Source organism: Exophiala mesophila, assembly GCF_000836275.1.
Source record: "Exophiala mesophila strain CBS 40295 unplaced genomic scaffold supercont1.2, whole genome shotgun sequence".
NCBI classification, from domain to species: Eukaryota; Fungi; Ascomycota; class Eurotiomycetes; order Chaetothyriales; family Herpotrichiellaceae; genus Exophiala; species Exophiala mesophila.
In genome coordinates, this window is record NW_015622505.1 from 364,250 (window position 1) to 383,276 (window position 19,027).

Sequence of the window (19,027 nt, forward strand, 5' to 3'; positions counted from 1 at the left end):
CAGTCCTGACTTACCACTGGTACCTGACTGGAGGCCGGGGGGGGGGGGGGGGGGGGGGGGGGGGGGGGGGGGTACATGGAGCATCGACTCCCCATGCATGACGCAGTCCAACAGTGTGTTATTTGCGAGAAATGGAGTATTCACACACATGCAGGCTGTCCCAGGTCTAGAACAAGGGGGTTTCCCCCTGGGCTGATGGGGTTGCTGGCACATTACATTGGTAACAAGGTCATGGGAGTGGAACACGGGTATGGAGGATGAGATCATGACTTGGCCTCCACTCAAGTTGATCCGATCCGAGCCGTAGGCACTCGTGATGCGCACATGCAATTATGACATTGCGAACGATCACGTGCGTCAATTATGGCCAGCACGCATTGTCATTACCTTGATGGCCCTCACAATGCACCAGACAGGCAGCAATGAGATCATAACAACACCTGTCACATCAAAAGACAAAAGAAAATTGGTCAAGACAGATCCAGATTGTGATTGTGATTGTGATGGATCTTTCGCACGCTTGCTAACGCCACTTATTCAGCCTACCAAAGCTAAAGCTGGGTGGTATCGTAGTGTAAAGGAAAGAGGAAAAACATTTCTGTGCTGGGATTCGCATCTCGTGTCGACGTAGATGGTGACTGGTGGGTGGGGAAAGAGGTCCGGAATCTCTGCCGGCTGCGCGGTCCCGTCGGCAATCATCTCCTCCTTGGTCCAAATCCACGCTCCGTGTGGTGTCGCTTGCATCTCTTCCCAAAGCCATGTGCGCAGGTCTAGAAGAGTTCCGCTCTTGAGAATTGAAACCCAGCCTCGATGGAGCGATGACAAGAAGTGGAGGTTCAGACCCGGCCTGAAGCTCAACGCACGACCGTCCGCGGAACTAATAGCCAGACTGTCTAGGAGGCTGGGGCAGCATCGGTCTTGGTTTCGGCGTCAGTAGGGGCAGGTTCAGCAGCCTTATCTTCCTTGGGAGCCTCGCCAGCCGGGCCGGCTTCGCCGTCACCACCGTCGGACGAAGTCCACAGAGTCAAGTTGTCTCGAAGCAGCTGCATGATCAGCGTACTATCACGGTAGGACTCTTCGGACAGCGAGTCGAGTTCGGCAATGGCATCATCAAAGGCTTGCTTGGCAAGATGACAGGCTCGGTCAGGAGAGTTGAGGATTTCGTAGTAGAAGACGCTGAAATTCAGGGCCAGGCCGAGGCGGATAGGATGCGTTGGGGTGAGCTCAGTCTGTGCAACATCGGTGGCATTCTGCAAGTGTGGGTTAGAGCGGACATGAATTGAGGCAGGCAGAGGCTAACATACCTTGTATGCTTCGTGTGCGGCGGTAGCGGCAACCTTGCGCTTCTCGCCAGAGGCGAATTCGGCGAGATATCGATGATAGTCACCCTTCCTATTGATGGTTAGATTAAGTGGGCAGATGAGGGGTGGGGCTGAATACATTTTGTGGTAGAAGACCTTGGATTCTCCCGACTCGGCCTTGGGGATGAGGGCTTGGTCCAAAACATCGAGCACGTCTTGACAGACTTTCTCGAGTTCGGTCTCGATCTTCTGGCGGTATTCCCGGATGGTGCCGACGTGCTTGTCCGAACCCTTGGACTCTTCCTTTTGCTCGATGGAGGAGATGATGCGCCAGGACGCACGTCGGGTGCCAACGACGTTCTTGTAAGCGACCGAGAGAAGATTTCGCTCATCGACGGACAACTCGCCGCCCAGCTAGAGAGTGTGTCAGCAATGAGTGATGATCAAGGGGGTGTTTTGATGGTGTGACCAACATTTGCAACTTCTTTCATGTAGTTGACCATCTCGTCATAACGCTCGGCCTGCTCGCAGAGCCTCGCGAGGAAAGTTTTGCTGGATTGAAGGTCAGATGAGCACAAGCACAATAAGGAGTTGACATGGAGTTGTCATTGTGATGGAGAGGTACCTTTCGCGCTAGAATTCGGTGCATGTCAGCGTGTCGCTCTATCAGTGATTGGATGTGGTGGGCAGCGAGATGGACGAGCTGAAGGCTCGAGGGGCAGGGAGAGAGGGCAGGACAGTGACTTACATCAGTAGACATGATGGAGAGAGAATGAATTGCAGTGTAAGGAGGGAGATTGGAAGCGCGAGATGAATGGAGAAGGAAGAATTAGAGAATGGAGACTGTGATGGAATTGAGATTGAGCGTGGATGAATGGGATGGAAATTGAAGGAGAAAGTTGGGCTTGGGCGTGGGCGTCTGGTGATGAGATAGTGCAGATGAGTGAGGAGGTGCGCAGAAAGCAAGTAGCAAGTAGCAAGCAAGAAGAAGCGTGGTAGGCTCAGGTCAGGTTCTTGAGGCCAGTGAGACAGTTGAGACCGGTTGAGACCAATTCAGACCAGACCAGTTCAGATCAGTTCAGACCAGTAGAAGTGAGGCCTTGTTTTCCGTCTTTGGTGCCTGCGACGCGCTGTATTTCTCCTCTGCAACTGAAGCGTCCTCGGCCGCATCCCACAGCGTCAATTGTTACTTGGGGGTTAATGGAGTTTGAGGTTTGGGGCTTGGGCTTGGGGGAAACACGGCACAACGAGTGGCAAGGAGCCGCGCAATCATGTCAATAATAATAATTCCAGGCAATCAATCAGGTCGCGTGCTTGAGCGATTACTCTCCCACTCTGCCACTTCCTGGTGTTGTTGCCTGCGAGAGATTCATGACTGATGAGCCACTGGGAGACTGCGGCCTCCGGGGCTCCTTAGCCCTTAATTCCAACTTGTGGCGCTTAACTTTTAGCGTCGTTGCCCTGTTTTGCCTTGTTCAAGTTGCTCTTATTTGAGCCTGAGAGCCACAAATAAGGCTGACAGCAGATGTCTACCTAGGTATTATTATTGAGAGTCTCAGTTCACATCCCACAATGTTGAGACATACTAGGAACATACTGCATACTGCCCACTGCCTGAGGTTACAGATACTTGCTAATAAGTAGGTACCGTAGGTAGGTACCTAGTACATAGTACCTTATGTACATGACCCTCTTCCCACCTGATATTCCATATCCTTCACTCTAGGTACTTTAGGGTCAACAAGAAGAGTTTGTCGTACCTGAGTTATGGAACACGTAACAGGATCAAATCAAGGAAAACATTACCTTCATCCCCTCCATCCTCGACATGCCAAATCGTCATTGGCTACAGTTGCCACTCAAAATCCGTCACGTTTGTTATGATTATTGTTGTTGTTGGTGGTGGTGTTGTTCAACAACAACATTTGTTTCTACTGTGTCTGCCTGGCTTCCGCCACCTCGATGGTTGCTATGGAAAAGGTTCAACTGGTGACAGAGCCTCGCCCTTGACGTAGTACAGTAGCAATTAGGTATGTACTAATCTGCCTACAACTGATGACATGTCATTGCCCACATTGTCATTTTGATCGTACGTAACTCAACTATCGCTCTGCCCAAGCCTCCAAGTCTGACGATGTCTGGCATATAATGTTTCTTCACCAGATTACAATATCATCAGATGTCAATTGATGGCTCGGTCCACAACCGTTTGGACTTGTTTGATATTGAACCACGGATGACGAGCCGAAGCCCGCTGTGCCGCTTTGGGTCCAGAGGTATTTTTATTATTATCAACCAGTACGCACGCATAGTGGCATACAAGATGCATGAAACTGTCGCCTCTTCCAACCCTTCTTGGCCAACCTTTCTCCACGCGTCATTCCTCCCGTGCCTCTTCTCACTCGTGGTACTCCCGCCACTCCCTCTCCAATTTTTGGAGACGCACTAGACGCTTTCCTCGTCGTTCTGTCGCAGGCACTCGTGGCTCTCAACTCCAACACTCAGAAAAAAAGTTCCACCGTGTTCTCATCTCCACATCGGCACCACCAGTCACCTTGACATGGCACCAACAAGTCGCTCCTTGATATAGATTTCCTGTTTGAAGTTGCAGTCATCGTTACAGTGTTTGGCCTCTATCATCCTGTCTATTGCTGCACCTTGTATGGCTCCCAGACTTCTGTGACACAATCCTAGATTCTAGATTCGTCGACTCTCACTTTCCTCCCCGCCCGCTCGGGTAAAGATGGAGCAATCCTACCTGCGATCTGGTGCAGATGTCTTGAAGCACTTTGACGTTTCCGAAACCAAGGGCCTCTCCTCGCCCCAGGTTCTTGAGGCCAGAGCTCGCTATGGAAGCAACTGTGAGTTGCCCCTTCCTGCACCTACCCACCCAACAAAACATCAAACAAAGACCTGCCTTTCTTTGGCTGACAAAACCCTTCAGCTCTCCCAGAAGATCCTCCAACACCCCTCTGGCAACTCGTCCTCGAACAGTTCAAGGATCAATTGGTTTTGATCTTGCTAGGATCGGCAGCAATCTCTTTTGTGCTGGCCGTCTTTGAAGAATCCGACGATTGGACCGCATTCGTTGACCCCGTCGTGGTATGTACAACCCGTGTTGAGAGTCTGCAAATCCAAGCCAACCTTGTTCTAGATCTTAAGCATCCTCATCCTAAATGCCGTTGTCGGAGTCACCCAAGAAAGCAGTGCCGAAAAGGCCATCGCCGCCCTCCAAGAGTACTCGGCCAACGAGGCCAAGGTCACCCGCGATGGTCAAGCCCGCAAAATCAAGGCCGAAGAGTTGGTCCCCGGAGATATTGTTACCATCGCCATCGGCGACCGCATTCCTGCCGATTGCCGCCTCCTGTCTATCCAGAGCAACAATTTTGCTGTCGACCAAGCCATCCTCACTGGTGAGAGTGAAAGTGTGACCAAAGAGACCAAGCCCATCAAGGACGCACAGGCTGTGAAGCAGGATCAAGTCAACATTCTTTTCTCCGGAACCACAGTCGTCACTGGCCATGCCACTGCTATCGTCGTCCTCACCGGTAGCTCCACTGCCATTGGTGACATCCACGAAAGCATCACCTCTCAAATCTCAGAACCAACCCCTCTGAAGGAGAAGCTGAACGACTTTGGCGATACTCTAGCTAAGGTCATCACTGTCATCTGTATTTTGGTCTGGCTCATCAATATCCAGCATTTCAACGATCCCTCCCACGGCGGAAGCTGGGCCAAAGGTGCCATCTACTACCTCAAAATTGCCGTGTCTCTCGGTGTCGCTGCCATCCCTGAAGGTCTCGCCGTCGTCATTACAACCTGTCTGGCGCTTGGCACCCGCAAGATGGCTGCTAAGAACGCCATTGTCCGAAGCCTCCCCTCTGTTGAAACTCTCGGAAGTTGTAGTGTTATCTGCTCTGACAAAACCGGCACTCTCACCACCAACCAGATGAGCGTCGAAAAGGTTGTTTATCTAAATGAGGCTGGCAATGACTTGGAAGAAATCCAAGTCGAAGGGACCACTTTCTCGCCCAACGGAGATCTTGTTCAAAATGGGCAACGCCTAGAAAATGCAGCCGTATCTTCCGCCACTATCCGTCAAATTGCAGAAGTTGCCGCCTTATGCAACGAGTCCCGACTCTCCTACGACTTCAAGAATAACACCTTCACCAACATTGGCGAACCAACCGAAGGTGCACTACGGGTCCTGGCCGAGAAGATTGGGACCGACGACATCGCCACCAACAATAAACGCCAGGGTTTAGTCTCAGGCGAGCTTCTCCATTATGCGAGCGCTTACTGGGAAGAGAAACACCCTCTGCAAGCCTCGTATGAGTTCTCTCGCGATCGTAAAAGCATGTCTGTCCTGGTTGGCACTGGAGCACAGCAGAAACTACTTGTCAAAGGCGCTCCAGAGTCCATCCTCGAGAGATGTTCCCATGTCATTCTGGGTGCTAATGGGAAGAAGGTGCCCATCACCAAGAAACACCTCGGCCTCCTTTCCGAAGAATTAGTTGACTATGGCCGACACGGTCTCCGTGTCTTGGCTCTTGCCAGCGTTGATGATATCAACGGCAACAAGCTTCTCAAGACGGCCAAAACCACCGAGGCGTATACCCAGCTGGAGCAAAACATGACCTTGATTGGATTCGTAGGCATGCTCGACCCTCCTCGTCCCGAAGTCGCCGCCTCGATTCAGAAGTGCCGGTCTGCTGGAATCCGTGTCATTGTCATCACGGGCGACAACCAGAATACGGCCGAGACCATCTGTAAACAGATTGGCGTCTTCGAGCCTGGTGAAGACCTGGCGGGCAAGAGCTATACGGGTCGACAGTTTGACCAACTCACCGAAAGCGAGAAACTCGCAGCAGCCAAATCCGCCAGCCTGTTCTCACGAGTCGAACCCACCCACAAGTCGAAACTAGTGGACCTGCTGCAAAGCGCCGGGGAGGTCGTCGCCATGACTGGTGACGGCGTCAACGACGCGCCCGCACTGAAGAAATCTGACATTGGTGTCGCCATGGGCACGGGCACAGATGTTGCAAAACTGGCAGCCGACATGGTCCTGGCGGACGACAACTTTGCCACGATCGAGATTGCCATTGAAGAAGGCCGCACCATCTACTCCAACACTCAACAGTTCATCCGCTATCTGATCTCATCCAACATTGGAGAAGTCGTATCCATCTTCCTCACCGCCGCACTTGGACTGCCTGAAGCCTTGATCCCGGTTCAGCTTCTGTGGGTCAACCTAGTCACGGACGGCCTTCCAGCCACGGCATTGTCTTTCAACCCACCAGATGGCGACGTGATGCGCCGGCGTCCGCGCAAACGTGACGAGCCCTTGGTGTCGGGCTGGCTTTTTTTCCGGTACATGGTGATTGGCACGTATGTGGGGGCCGCAACTGTGTTTGGCTACGTGTGGTGGTTCATGTATCACACCACGGGGCCTCAGATTACCTTTACTCAACTGCGCCACTTCCACCAGTGCAGCCTGACGAACCCTCTCTACCTGACGACTGACTGCAGCATATTCTCCGCCTCGTCGGTGGCCACACGGACGGCCTCGACCATGAGTCTGTCGATTCTGGTGGTGATTGAAATGTTCAATGCCATGAACGCCTTGTCATCGTCCGAGTCGTTACTCACTATGCCGCTGTGGAAGAACATGAAGCTCATCTACGCCATCCTGCTCTCCATGGCTCTCCACTTTGCCATCCTGTACGTGCCTATCTTGCAGAGCTTGTTCAGTATTGAGCCCTTGACTCAAGCGGAATGGACGGCGGTCGTGGTCATTTCGGCGCCTGTTATTTTCCTAGACGAGATTCTGAAGGTTTTTGAGCGCATGTTCTTCATCAACAAGACTGACGGCGTCGGGATTGGCGCTGAAGTCGAGGAAAAGAGAGTAGGAAATGGCCATGTGGGCAGCGGGACCAAGAACAAGAAGGCCCAGTAAAAGGCGAGTCCTGGCATGATTCGATGCGTTCACGAAAGCCTGTCTGTCGTATTCGATACGATGGCCGTACATTCGGACTCTAGAATACCGACACGTGGTGGTCTTGAGATCTGACCATCATCTAGATTTGTTGCATGGGAGATATCACAATTGCATAGACTGATAGAATCAACATGTGACTCGATGCAAACAATGCTCATGGGCTCAAAGTCGAGCTACGCTGCGCTTGGTCGGCCTATGCGATGCTCAGGCGGGGGGTTGTCTGCCGTCTGCCTCGACGTGGCAGATCCATTACGAGCAGAACAACGGCATGACCCCAAGACTTAGTCTACCAAAATAGAAAATCTTGTCATATAAGGCAGCAACAATGCACGCTGTCCATTCTTCTATAATATCATGTCTTCCTTGTCGTCAGCGGAAATTTTGTCATCTCGAACAAAATAGATGAGCATCACCCTCTCATGTCATGAAAATTCGGTCCACGTTCATACTCGAGCCAAGAGAGACAGTGCCAAGGACCACATCAGTTGCAGGTAGCGGCTAGCGGCCATGATTCATAACTGCACACCCCAGAAGCCCTTGCCTCCACAGACACCCAGCATACCCATGGATGGCGCCCAGCTGATGTTGGCGACTTCAAAAGCCGACTCCCAGACCGCGCTAGGGCCCCTTTCTTGGCTAGTAGAGCCTGGTGCTTGCCCGGTGCTTGCGGTGGCTTGAGAAGCTCCCGCAGGAGCTGAAGCCCCGATGCCCGTGGCCGAGCTGCCCATCAGATCCCAAAGTAGGACGCAGCAATCATCGGCTCCAGAGGCGAGAACGCCACGCTGAGAGCTGCTCCAGTCAATGCAACTGACGGCAGCACCATGACCCTTGAGTTCGAGGAGTGCTTGGCCCGGTTGACGGACGTCGAGGACTCGTATGACAGAAGAGTCTTGACTGAAGGTTGCAAGAAGATGAGCATCGTGAGGGGAGGCTGCTATGCGGAGCAGGGGTGGCGGAAACGGTAGAGAAGAGGGACCACCGCGAGTCGGGGAAGACGAAAGGGCGTCTGAGGCTGCAGAGAGGTCAGTAGGGGAGAGGTCTGAAAGGTTGCTAGACTCACAGTCTTTGGCCTGTTGCTTTTCAGAAGGTTCATATATGATAGTACTATGCTCAAGACTCCTGAGGTCAAACATTCTCACACTACCGTCGGCACCGCATGAGACGAAAACATCGACACTGTTGGCACAAAAGCGAACATCATAGACTTCTTTATCGTGTGCGATAAGCTGTGTTTTTGCGGTCAAGCTAGGGATATCCCAGATGGTACAGGTGGTGTCTATGGAGGAGGTGATGATCAGAGAAGGTTGGACGACATTCCAGTCAAGTGAAGTGATTGGGGCAGTGTGTTCTGGGGATTTTGAATTGGACAAGAGTGCCAGGGGCGAAAGTTTTTGCAGTGGGGGGGATTTGGTGTTGTTGGATCTGTTGATATTGTTTGATTGATACGAGTGTGGATCGTTTGGCAAGGACCACAACCTCAAATGATCTCCGGACGTGGCCAGCAAGTCGGTGGTCTGTTTATTGGAAGACGGGGGCTCCCACAGGATTCGAGTGACAGGATATGCATGGGTAGCTTCTGCGGTTTTGACAAAGTCCAGGCCGCGGTCGGCATGGGGGTTGTCCGGGTCTATCTGGGACTTTTGAGCGTCTAAGATTTGTATCTGTGTTGATGTCAGCCAGGTGCGAGAGTCCATGAAGGTAATTTCCTCTCACATAGTTGTGATTGTCTTCGAGATAACTGCCTATGGCGATTTTGCCGGCGGTATTGTTGTTTGATCGGGGGGGCCACTTGCACCAGTCGACAGCGTATATGGGCCATGGAGCTGCATAGTGACTGTTCTGGGGGTACTGAGAGGTTTCGTTATCTTGAGGGAGAGTGGGATTGAAAGGCAAATCTGAAAAGACCTGATCACCACGAGCGCGAATGTCGGCCAGGCCAAGAGGAGAATAGGAGGATGGGCCAAGTGGGGTATTGGAAATATATCCAGCGGTGGGAGAAGAATATTTGGCTTGCTCTGGTGTGTTTGAGAATGGTTTATATTTTGGTTGGTCCATGACGCCGGGGCTGGACCTAGAGTACGAATGGGAATGACTGAGGGTAGAGGGTCGCGCGGAGTGTGGAGGTTGTTGTAACGAGGTCGAGAGTTGAGGGAGTGTTGGGAGAGCAGGAGCAGTGTTACTAGCAGCTAGAGCAGCTGGCCTGTTTGCAAGACCCGGCTGAAGTGTTCCTGGGACAGGATTACTTGCGACGCTGGAAGGGTGCTGTGGGGTGGATGGTTCGATCTTGATAGATAGTCCTTGGTCTCCGGCGTACGCAGGCGGTGCACCATAATGATGGACGTCGCTCATGGCAGAGGAACGAGAGGGGGTGTTTAAGTGAAGTTCTTCTGGTTGTCGAGCAGTAGTCAAAGAACGTCGCAGGGAGGAGGAAGGGGTCGAGTATTGTGCGGGTGTTTGGTCTTGATATTGGGATGGTGCCAGACGAAATGGAATCACGGTGCCATTGCCGGTGCCATTCGTGCCGGGATTTGAGTTGGGTAATGGTTGATAGGGGCGAGTTTGTGCCTGGTCGGACGAGGTGGTGGGTATGGAAGGATGTTGGCTGGACACGGGAAAATGTGGTGATTGTTGGAGGTGTTGTTGTTGGTCGTTCCAGTGGCCTTCGGATTGGGGGACTGAACTCAGGGTCTGGTTTGGGGGGTAGAAGGCGTTGGAATTATGAGAGTAATAACTGTCCTGAAGGGACTCTGGATCGGAGAGTGTGTGCTGGTGTCGGGGGAGGTGGAAGGGCATAATGATCAGGTAAAGAGACAAATATAGTGTCTGAATTGAGTGGTCCAAGTCAGACTGACTTTGAGAGCGTCAAACTGACAAACGGTCTTGTTGAGGGCCAGTGCATTTGACGGTGATTGCCGGGAGGAGCTTTGGCGTCAAGGTTTGAAATCAGGACGTCGACAGGTACAGGATAATACGGAGTAGGCGTCGGGGCGGGTAGCAGGGTGGGTAGGCAGATTAGGGGGAGGGGAGCGTTGAGGGGAGGGTGATGGTGTGGGTGAGGGTGTGAGTGAGAGAGAGACAGAGAGACGAATTTAGAGGGAGAGAAAGTCTCACGTGGGTGGCAGTTGCACCTTCCTAGAGTCCTTGATCTACCAGCCACAGGTGCTCTTGCCTGCTCTTGCCTGCTCTTACCCTTTTAACAGTTATACATCCTCCCCAGAGGGAAGGAGCCGAGGGACAAGTTGATCGCGCTTTCCATCCACATCCACATCCACATCCACATCAAATATCCATGCCAACGACCAACGTCCTTTGATTTCTCTCTCCCACTCCCTCTCTCCCTTTGATATTCAACCAGGATCTCTTCAACAACTCACCTCGACTTCTACCTTCTCTGCTCGATTTGCCCATACTCGACCCAGAATCTAATAAACAACCCTACCACTCAGCCGTCTCCATATTGTATAAAATGGCCCCAATCTCATCGTCAGATTCGGCCTCCCTTCTGCTTCTACCAGCGCTTTCAATATCCTCTCCCACAAGCTCATTAAGGTCCGCATACAAGACCTCGCTCGAAACTCTTTTTCCTAGGCTGGTAGCCTCAGGCTCCACAGCCACCATTTCCAGGTTGGATATTGCCCTGTGTCTCCACCCATCCTATCCAGCTTCTACTACCCACTCCCGCTCTGCTGTCTTCGCGCCTCTCCAACGTCTCCTCTCGTCTGTATACAGCCTAGTCGTCTCCGTTGCTGCCACCTCTCACATCGATCTCGACCTCCCTGGTGGTCTGGACGTCCGAGTCTTTTTCGTTGACTCGCCTGTCGAAGGAGCCTCAAGCAGTGGAAAACAACACATCTCTGGACCTGTCGTGGATTTACTAACCTTGGTCACCTCCTTACGCCACTACTCCGCACTATATTCAGTCGATGGAGAAGCTGGGGAATCCTTTTTGAAGCTGGTTACCACCACATACAATTCCAAGAATCAACCCATTCCCCCCATTCACCGTCTGCCCGCGGGCCCCTCCCTCAATTACGATCAGAATTCATCTCAGCCTAGCAACTCTTTGGTCCCAGATGGCCCGGTAACTTCTCACGCCTCCGTGGCAGTCGGTGGTACATTTGACCATCTTCATATTGGCCATAAACTTCTCTTGACATGCACCATCCTTGCAGCCGATCCTCAAGCATCTCCTCGCCTCATCACATGTGGCATCACCGGCGATGAGCTATTAGTCAACAAGAAGTACGGATCTATTGTGGAATCGTGGCACGATCGTCAAGTTCGGACCGCCCAATTTGTCGAGTCAATCCTTGCTTTTCATCCCGACGTGTCCTCCCTCCGCAAGACCGAGTATCTCGACAGTCCAGGTCCAAATGGCAAGGTTGTACGTGTCACTTATTCAACGCCCCCAATGGACTCCACTTCGGACGATTCAATCACTATTAATTATACACAACTCTCGGATCCCTACGGCCCCACAATTACCGATCAAGCCATTTCTGCCATTGTCATCTCCGCTGAGACTAGAGCTGGTGGGAAGGCGGTCAATGATAAGCGGCAAGACAAGGGCTGGAAGCCGCTCGAGGTATTCGAGATCGATGTCTTGGATGCAGGCTCGATTGACGATGCACCGTCGGATACTGTGGCGGGGCATAGCCTTGAAAAGGGTTTCGCCGACAAAATTTCGAGTACTGAGATTCGCCGGAGGTTGTTGGAGCTGCAAGAGAAGAGCACATGAGCTGCCACTTTTCCCACAGCACCTTGAATTGGTTAAAAATGATCGAAACTGAATCGGTTGAGAATCTTTTCATTGCTTGGAAGAATCGTGGGTAATGAGGAGGCGTTGGCCTTCCAATCCGAACAATCAATGCGACCTAGCCTCGTACACAGCTTCCAATAGAGTGCACTAAGCACCATCTGGGTGGGCTCAGCCATATCTTCTACAGAGCCTTGAGCTCGGCCAAATGGATTTGTCTTCACCCTCCGCTTTGTGAAAAGTCCCCGCCCCCTGTTGGGACTATCTACCTTGGTGCTGTCAAGTATCTGGCAGCTCCATGAAATATATATCTACATATATCCATCCCCCTTTAAACTTGCCCCATGTTCACGAATGTGACAGGAAGAAATCGGGACTCGGATCGTCGTCGTCATCGTCGTCGTCCCCAGGTCCATGGCTCAGGCTCACATGAGAAGTATCTTTCTGGCTACGGAGTTCGGAAACTTTGCCATCACCACTCACTTTCTCACCCGATCCGTGCCTCGAGCTGGCACTGGTTGTGAGGGGATTTTCGGGGGACACCCTGGCTTCGCCCTGCGACTGGTACATGCTGCGGCCGAGCGGCTTTCCAGCATATCCATCAGCACGCTGTGTCTCGTTCCGTCGGCCATCATTATCATTCCGGTCTGTACTAATCGTACGGCGAGGATTGACGATGATGGAAGCTCCAGTCGACTTCGACGGTGCAAATTCTCGCAATGTGTCTTCGAGGCTTTGGTTGCTCGTCACGCTCGCCGGTCGACTCGGGCTGCGAGTTGGCGTGATTGTTTTGTTCGTAAAAGAAGTCCCACTACCGTTGGTATTGATGGGTGTGGGTTCGTCTGCGGTCACAAGGTCGGCATTTTCATCGTCTTGATGGTCTATATTGCTCTCGCTCAAGCTGTCCTCGATCAAATCGTCCTCGTTTGTGAGGCCTTTGGTCGGGCTCAAGAGCTCTCTGGCTTGTTGGAAAGCTGCCACCTCAGCCCCAATCGCAACAACAAGCAAGTTCCAACCCCTCTTTTCCGCAAGACCAAGGTCCCATTCAAGTGAGTGGATCAAGGTTGTAAGCTTGGTCACCACGACTTCCATCGAAGTCGACAATCCAATGCGTGCAAGATGCGAATCACCTGAATATGACTGAAGCTGGCTGGCACTGAGCTCCTGCGTTTGAGCCCTCAGGTCCCTCTCGAATTCGATGATACGCTTGACTGCGTCTCTCCAGAGTCGAGATCCATCCATCGACGCATCCTTTTCCTTCTCAACCTTGCTTCTCCGCGTTTGTAATTCTTCGATTTCTGCGCCCCATTGATCCATGGCCATCTCCAAGGTTCTCCGATCCGGCTTCAAGGTGTAGAAGGTTTGGTGAAGGCCCCCGGTCGTGGCCAGACCTTGTGAGATGGGTGGATTTCGCAAGAACTCCACCTCTCTTGCTTCGCCGAGTCGGAAGGCTTCCCGGTAGGAACTCAACTTGGATTCTTTGGTGCTAATGTCCTCTTCAATCTTGGAGCTCAAATATCGCTGGCGCACTCGTAACTCCGACAAACGGTTTTCCAGCGTCCTTATTTCGAGCTCCACCTGAGCCAAGTCATCTTTCCAAAGTCGAGAGCTTCCTTGGTGTCGAATGTTGTCGATTTCACCTTGAAGTGTCGTCCTTTGTGCGGCGAGATCTGCAGCAATCTTAACCGCTTGTTCTCGAGCTTGAATTTCTTGGTCGATAGAAGAAGTTTCGTGGGATTTGATGTCTGCAAGTTCGCGCATTGCATTGAAAAGGCCTTTCCGAGCCGCTCGCAACGTCAGTTTCCGGACCCGCGGTTGACGAACAGGAATGACCTTCGGCCCATGAACTGTGTTGCCACCTTTTACAGGGTTGGTATGGGATGGAGTCGGAGTGGGACTACCGAATGATGAGGTGTCATCCTCAAGTCCAATCCCAGCGCTTAGCCCTTCGGATTGAGCGTCGAGGAGGGTTTGAAAAGTACGTTGTAGTTGATTGGATGCGCGGGTGATGTGGAGAAAAGGGTCATTTGAACGTATGGCAGGTTTGTTTGCAGGAGATGAGGTCTGCCTGGGAGAGAGAGAACGGAGAGCTTGAGAAGAGGACGAAGATCTCGAATCACGGAGCGAGATTCGAGGGGGGGAGGAGGGTGATCTAGAAGCATAAAGAGAAGTGTAATCGTCATCGTCATTGTACTGTGGTAGTCTGCTGGTTGGGGAGTGGGGGAATATACGCTCAAATATGGATTTGTTCATGACGGACGCCGTGGTTTCTGGGTCAGCTGTCTTTAAATCTCCTCATTGAAATCAGTGTCTGCAAAGCCTCCAAGGGGTCCAATCTCTCGCTGCAAGACTTGATCGATGAGGTCGATATATGCGCCTGGCGGGCCGAGGAAAGCCAGCAGAATAGCTTGCCCTGCAAGCCTTTGGCCTGGCGGGAGGGTGTTCCACCAGGGGAGATCGAGTAATAATTGCAGTAGTTTCTCTCGAAACCGAACCCAAAGTTCGCCAAGGAACTGATCCAGGGAGCCCCGATGGTAGAAGATCAAGATTGCGAACAGGCAAAGGATCGACCAAGTCTTGCGTCGTTGCACAGTCTCCTAGAAGGGCATTGCAGGCATTGGACGATCCGTCGAGGCTTTTTGGCAATTTGTGAAAGGCCCAGACTGGGGAATCAAGGAGGTGGATAGGTAGAGGTATACAGGAACACAGTTGTAGACAAGTTTGACCGTGGTCAGGACCGATAGACCGGGATCTTAAACAGGGGACAAACAACAGATGATGGAGGAGGGATACAGTTTAGGAGGCGGCAAGGTCATGTTTGGTTGCTGGGACGGTATCAGTGGAGGTGTCTATTAGAAGTGACAGGTAAGGTCAAAGCTGAGCAAGGCTTAAAAGGTAGAAAGAGGAGTAAATGAAGCGTTGTAGGTGTCGAGGCGATTGATGAAGTGAGTCAACGTGAAGTCTGCCTGCAACTCGTGCAACTGAGATTCACGAGATTCGAGAGTCTGACTGACGTGGACGTTGAATCTCCGCACGTGATATGGGGAAATCAGGCTGCCTTTTGGTGAAATTGTCGTCTAGCCATATAAACTAAAATAACCTCTCGCCGCTTTCCTGTCTTTCCTTCAACACACAACGACCAACAGGACGTCCGATTTCTTCCAGACTCAACATCCAGACACTCTCCCAGCTACCAATCTGACGTCAAGGCGTCTCACTGACATTCAAGACCCTGGAGAGCCGGTGCTGCATGTCCCACTTCAAAGCCAAAGTGAACAATTGTGGGTGGGAGGCCCACTGGGCCCCCACAGCCGAATACGACAGATGAAAATTGCCTAATCCAGGCTAGCGTCTGAGAGGGCAAATGCCTCACGTGAGACCTTTGTCAACGACATATGGAACAGAACAATCCTTTGATCAGCATGATCGCTCGCGACATGAGTACAGGGAAAATACATGAGTTACAGCTTGAGATTCAATACTGTTTCCTTCTAACCGCCATCAAAGACCCTGCCTACTTTGTCGGAACACACTCGTGCCTGTTCTCTGGCTCTTGTTCTTGGGCCAGGTTCTCGCGGTGATGACAGCACCGCGAAGCAGAATTGATGGCTGCTGTGATCAAATTCCGCCTAAACAAGTTGTCATCATCTGAACAACCTATCTCCAAGCATACTCGAAAACCTCACAAGAAGTCACGGAATGGATGCGGATCGTGCAAGGAGCGAAGGCTAAAATGCGACGAACAACGTCCTATCTGCGGACGTTGCAAGGCCATTCAGAGTCTCTGTGTCTACGCTCAGTCTGCTGAGGGCCACGATGCAAAGTCGGAAGGCGTTATTTCGCTGAGTCAGTCCAGTCCCTCCACAGAGTCAATCCTCAAAGGATCTCACCTGGCTATGGTTCAACATGAAGTACAACTCGATGGGCTTTTGAGATACTCTGGCGACGAAGACTCGATGAGAAGCAATCTGCTACTACAACGGATGACACCATACTTACGTGTCTTTCATCACTACGTCAATTTCACCTTAAACTCCCTAGCGGGACCCGTTTCACAGAAGTCCATGATTAGAACGCTCTACCTCCCGCTTGCGCTCCAGAATTCATCCTTGATGCACGCGCTTCTCGCCATTTCGGCCCAACACATGGCACACTTGCAACCGAATATGGCAAGTCACCAGATCGCCAGGACGCATCACATGCACCGAGCGACGACTTTGCTCCAGCAACAACTTGCTAGACCTCTGGGCCAGCACAACATGGATTTGATTATTTCCAATTGCCTCTCTTTGAATATGAACCTCATCCAGTATGACCGATTCGATCCATTAGACTCTTTTGTCCTAGCCGAAGACGAGGCCGTTCGGGCTAGGAAGCTGCAATGGGTAGAGATGCAGGCGTCAGCGGCGCAAATATGCAACGTCTTCTCGGACCATCTGCACGAGAGCATGTGGGCACCGGCTTTTGCAGAGTCAGGTCCTGAGGCATACCATCCCAAGACGCTTCGAGAGCTCAAGAAAGAAGGTCACGAAGGCATCCCCCACCCACTAGCCCAATTGTGTGAGATTGGTCCGGATTCGTCATCTCGCAACAACGTCTACCACATGGCGCTGCGACACGTCAGCCTGATCTTCACCACCGGCGCTAGCACTAGCATCGGAACATCGACCATCGACACCTTCAACCTGATCATCGTGTTCATGGCACAACTACAGCCAGCATTCCGTGCTCTTCTGGGCCGCCGAGACGAGCGTGCCTTGCTCATCTTCGTCTACTGGCTGACCGCCCTGTATCACATGGACATCTGGTGGACCACTGGACGCGCTCTCAACGAAGGCCACGCCATATGTATGTTTCTTGAAAACACCACCTCCCCCGCCATTCGAACTCTTCTGCAATACCCTGCCACCCAGCTGGGTTACCGATTCTCTTCTTCTATCACCGAATCCTCTTCTCCGTTCGAGTCCGCTGATGCCCTTTCTCGGGACCAACCAAGCCCTGAAGATGAGCTGGTAGCTCTGAGCACGGAGTCGCTGATTTGATGACGAGACACCTAAATCAACTTAACAATAGAGTCGAATAGTGACCGGATCATTTTTGATATTCCTCTTCGCCTTGATGGCCTCCTCCGCTCACATTGTACGGTCCGAAACAGCTCCGGATGTTCTTGCAAATGCCAAGGTGGCCTATAGAGCGTGTAAGACCAAAATCTATGTAACAACAAGTGTATCATTAATTGAGTTCTATATCTCCAGCTTTTGGCTCGACCTTCTAGTGAAAGGTGCACCAATAGAAAAAGATGAAAATTCGCCCAGACTCATGCACAAAACCTCTTTTCTAAAATGTAGGCACATAGACAATTGAGCTGAGAGTTAAAGAAGTCTATCTATGTCAGACCTTGCCAGACTACTACCGTCTTATTTCCACAATCAACACCAAGATCATGCAATCCATGTCTTGCCATTTGCAAAGTCGCCCAAAGAAATACCACCCATCTCCACCGTCACCATCGTCATCGCCATGTGTTACACCTTCACCTTACTCCTCTTTCTTCCCTTGGGCATCCTTGCGAGCCAATACAACACGAATGCCGCAGCGATATTGAACACAACATACGCCCAAACAATGCCAAAATTGCGCCATCGATCATCATAATCGATATGGATTCCCGACAGGTAGGAATTAGAATCTCTGATCTTGCAGTACCTGCACTCGGAAGTCGCCGCAGGGTCCAGCACATAGCCACCTGCCGTAGAGATGTATTCGGCCAAATACTCACCGCAATTCTGATGGTCATCGGGAAGAAGTATGCTGATGTATTCGTTGGCCGCACATGTGATTTGGACGTTGGCAACACCCGTCGATAACACTGCCGAAACCCAGTACGACAGCGGCGAGACGCGATACAGGAAGATCCAAAACCCAGGCATCTGTTCTGGAGTGGCTAGGACGCCGCAGAAAAAGAACACCAGCACAAACAACAGATTTGCCACGTTGCCCGCTTCATCCGCCGTCTCACTGAAAGATATGCACAAGTGTCCAAATGCGCTAATGAGCATCAGGAGTTGCAGAAATAGGAGCCACGATAGAACGGCGCGTTCAGTCCCGTCGGTTCCAGCATTGTGGTTGAAGCCGACTAGATAGTAGATCAGTACCCACATAAAGACGGACGAAATGGCTGTCCAGGGAATTTCGGATACGATCTGGCTCAGCATAAAGATCTTCCACGAATAAGTGTTGGACGGCCGTTCGCGGATCTCGTATAGCTTGCGCTGAGTGACAAATTGAGGAAGCCGTTGATCGACGAGTTGGCCGAAGATACTGCAAAGTTCAAAAATCGCAAAGAGCTGATTCTGAAGGCCTTGAATTGTCAAAGGAGCATCGAGAAAGACAAGACCAATGAACAAGCTCGAAAAAGTGCAGAGCAAAACCTTGCCGTAGACGTAGGATGGAGTTCTCCAATTCTGCTGGAAGACTCGTTTCGTGACATAGAGAAACTGTTCCCAGAAAGACGCCGCAAACTCGCGGTGCTTCTCTGGCTCTGCGTCCTTCTCCAAGGACTTCGATTGTGAAGCGAGGGAGCGGAGCCTGCTGAGCTCTTGCTGAACCTGTTGATACTCCGGACTACCCCGCCAGATCTGATGCCAGTCGATTGAAGTGGAATTTTGGGGACCAGCGCCAATGGCCTCGAGCATCCATTCAGCTGGGTTTGCACCAGGTGGACAAGGCGGAGCCCCATTGCGTTCAAAGTAGTCGGTCAAGGTGGTGTGATCTTCCCCAATGTCGCCTAGAATCATGTCAGCGTCGTCATTTGCTAGTAGGAAGCCCTCCGGTAGAAGCAGCTACAGCTGTGAGGGTCACAGGGAAAGAGAAAAAGGTGGCGCTTACCAAAATAAACCGTACGACCTTCTTCAGCCAGTAGCAATAGGCGATCGAAGCGTTCAAATAACATGGCAGATGGTTGATGAATCG

The 19,027-nt window shown here is 51.7% G+C and overlaps 6 protein-coding genes across 6 annotated transcripts; 3 read left to right on the forward strand and 3 right to left on the reverse strand.

The window, feature by feature from the left end:
* Nucleotides 1-466: 466 nt before the first annotated feature.
* On the reverse strand, nt 467-2,520 carry PV10_02060 (14-3-3 family protein epsilon). The gene is made up of 6 exons (XM_016366334.1): nt 2,050-2,520; nt 1,927-1,934; nt 1,775-1,853; nt 1,441-1,715; nt 1,305-1,392; nt 467-1,250 (listed from the first exon to the last, which is right to left on the reverse strand). The coding sequence occupies exons 1-6, from the start codon at nt 2,059-2,061 to the stop codon at nt 894-896; spliced, it is 819 nt and encodes a 272-aa protein (XP_016225852.1). The 5' UTR covers nt 2,062-2,520; the 3' UTR covers nt 467-893.
* Nucleotides 2,521-3,674: 1,154 nt separating this feature from the next.
* On the forward strand, nt 3,675-7,513 carry PV10_02061 (calcium-translocating P-type ATPase, SERCA-type). The gene is made up of 3 exons (XM_016366335.1): nt 3,675-4,162; nt 4,246-4,403; nt 4,456-7,513. The coding sequence occupies exons 1-3, from the start codon at nt 4,045-4,047 to the stop codon at nt 7,255-7,257; spliced, it is 3,078 nt and encodes a 1,025-aa protein (XP_016225853.1). The 5' UTR covers nt 3,675-4,044; the 3' UTR covers nt 7,258-7,513.
* A 75-nt stretch (nt 7,514-7,588) lies between these two features.
* Nucleotides 7,589-10,338, reverse strand: PV10_02062 (uncharacterized protein). Its single transcript, XM_016366336.1, has 3 exons — nt 9,013-10,338; nt 8,360-8,960; nt 7,589-8,311 (listed from the first exon to the last, which is right to left on the reverse strand). Exons 1-3 carry the CDS (start codon nt 10,090-10,092, stop codon nt 7,812-7,814), a joined length of 2,181 nt encoding a protein of 726 aa, XP_016225854.1. The 5' UTR covers nt 10,093-10,338; the 3' UTR covers nt 7,589-7,811.
* Nucleotides 10,339-10,727: 389 nt separating this feature from the next.
* PV10_02063 (uncharacterized protein) lies at nt 10,728-12,052 on the forward strand. The gene has a single exon (XM_016366337.1). It carries the CDS (start codon nt 10,766-10,768, stop codon nt 12,035-12,037), a length of 1,272 nt encoding a protein of 423 aa, XP_016225855.1. The 5' UTR covers nt 10,728-10,765; the 3' UTR covers nt 12,038-12,052.
* A 72-nt stretch (nt 12,053-12,124) lies between these two features.
* PV10_02064 (uncharacterized protein) lies at nt 12,125-15,001 on the reverse strand. The gene has a single exon (XM_016366338.1). The coding sequence runs from the start codon at nt 14,306-14,308 to the stop codon at nt 12,404-12,406; it is 1,905 nt and encodes a 634-aa protein (XP_016225856.1). The 5' UTR covers nt 14,309-15,001; the 3' UTR covers nt 12,125-12,403.
* A 203-nt stretch (nt 15,002-15,204) lies between these two features.
* Nucleotides 15,205-17,308, forward strand: PV10_02065 (uncharacterized protein). The gene has a single exon (XM_016366339.1). The coding sequence runs from the start codon at nt 15,661-15,663 to the stop codon at nt 17,095-17,097; it is 1,437 nt and encodes a 478-aa protein (XP_016225857.1). The 5' UTR covers nt 15,205-15,660; the 3' UTR covers nt 17,098-17,308.
* Nucleotides 17,309-19,027: the final 1,719 nt, after the last annotated feature.

Bases quoted from the DNA above. Each gene is read 5' to 3' on its own strand.
- PV10_02060 (XM_016366334.1), bottom strand. The intron at 1,393-1,440 runs GTATTCAGCCCC...AACCATCAATAG, and splicing joins AAGGTCTTCTACCACAAAAT to GAAGGGTGACTATCATCGAT. The intron at 1,251-1,304 runs GTATGTTAGCCT...CCACACTTGCAG, and splicing joins CCGCACACGAAGCATACAAG to AATGCCACCGATGTTGCACA.
- PV10_02061 (XM_016366335.1), top strand. From the start codon at position 4,045: ATGGAGCAATCCTACCTGCGATCTGGTGCAGATGTCTTGAAGCACTTT. The intron at 4,163-4,245 runs GTGAGTTGCCCC...AAAACCCTTCAG, and splicing joins AGCTCGCTATGGAAGCAACT to CTCTCCCAGAAGATCCTCCA. The intron at 4,404-4,455 runs GTATGTACAACC...ACCTTGTTCTAG, and splicing joins CATTCGTTGACCCCGTCGTG to ATCTTAAGCATCCTCATCCT.
- PV10_02062 (XM_016366336.1), bottom strand. From the start codon at position 10,092: ATGCCCTTCCACCTCCCCCGACACCAGCACACACTCTCCGATCCAGAG. The intron at 8,961-9,012 runs GTGAGAGGAAAT...ACATCAACACAG, and splicing joins TCGAAGACAATCACAACTAT to ATACAAATCTTAGACGCTCA. The intron at 8,312-8,359 runs GTGAGTCTAGCA...ACCTCTCTGCAG, and splicing joins AAAGCAACAGGCCAAAGACT to CCTCAGACGCCCTTTCGTCT.
- PV10_02063 (XM_016366337.1), top strand. From the start codon at position 10,766: ATGGCCCCAATCTCATCGTCAGATTCGGCCTCCCTTCTGCTTCTACCA.
- PV10_02064 (XM_016366338.1), bottom strand. From the start codon at position 14,308: ATGAACAAATCCATATTTGAGCGTATATTCCCCCACTCCCCAACCAGC.
- PV10_02065 (XM_016366339.1), top strand. From the start codon at position 15,661: ATGGCTGCTGTGATCAAATTCCGCCTAAACAAGTTGTCATCATCTGAA.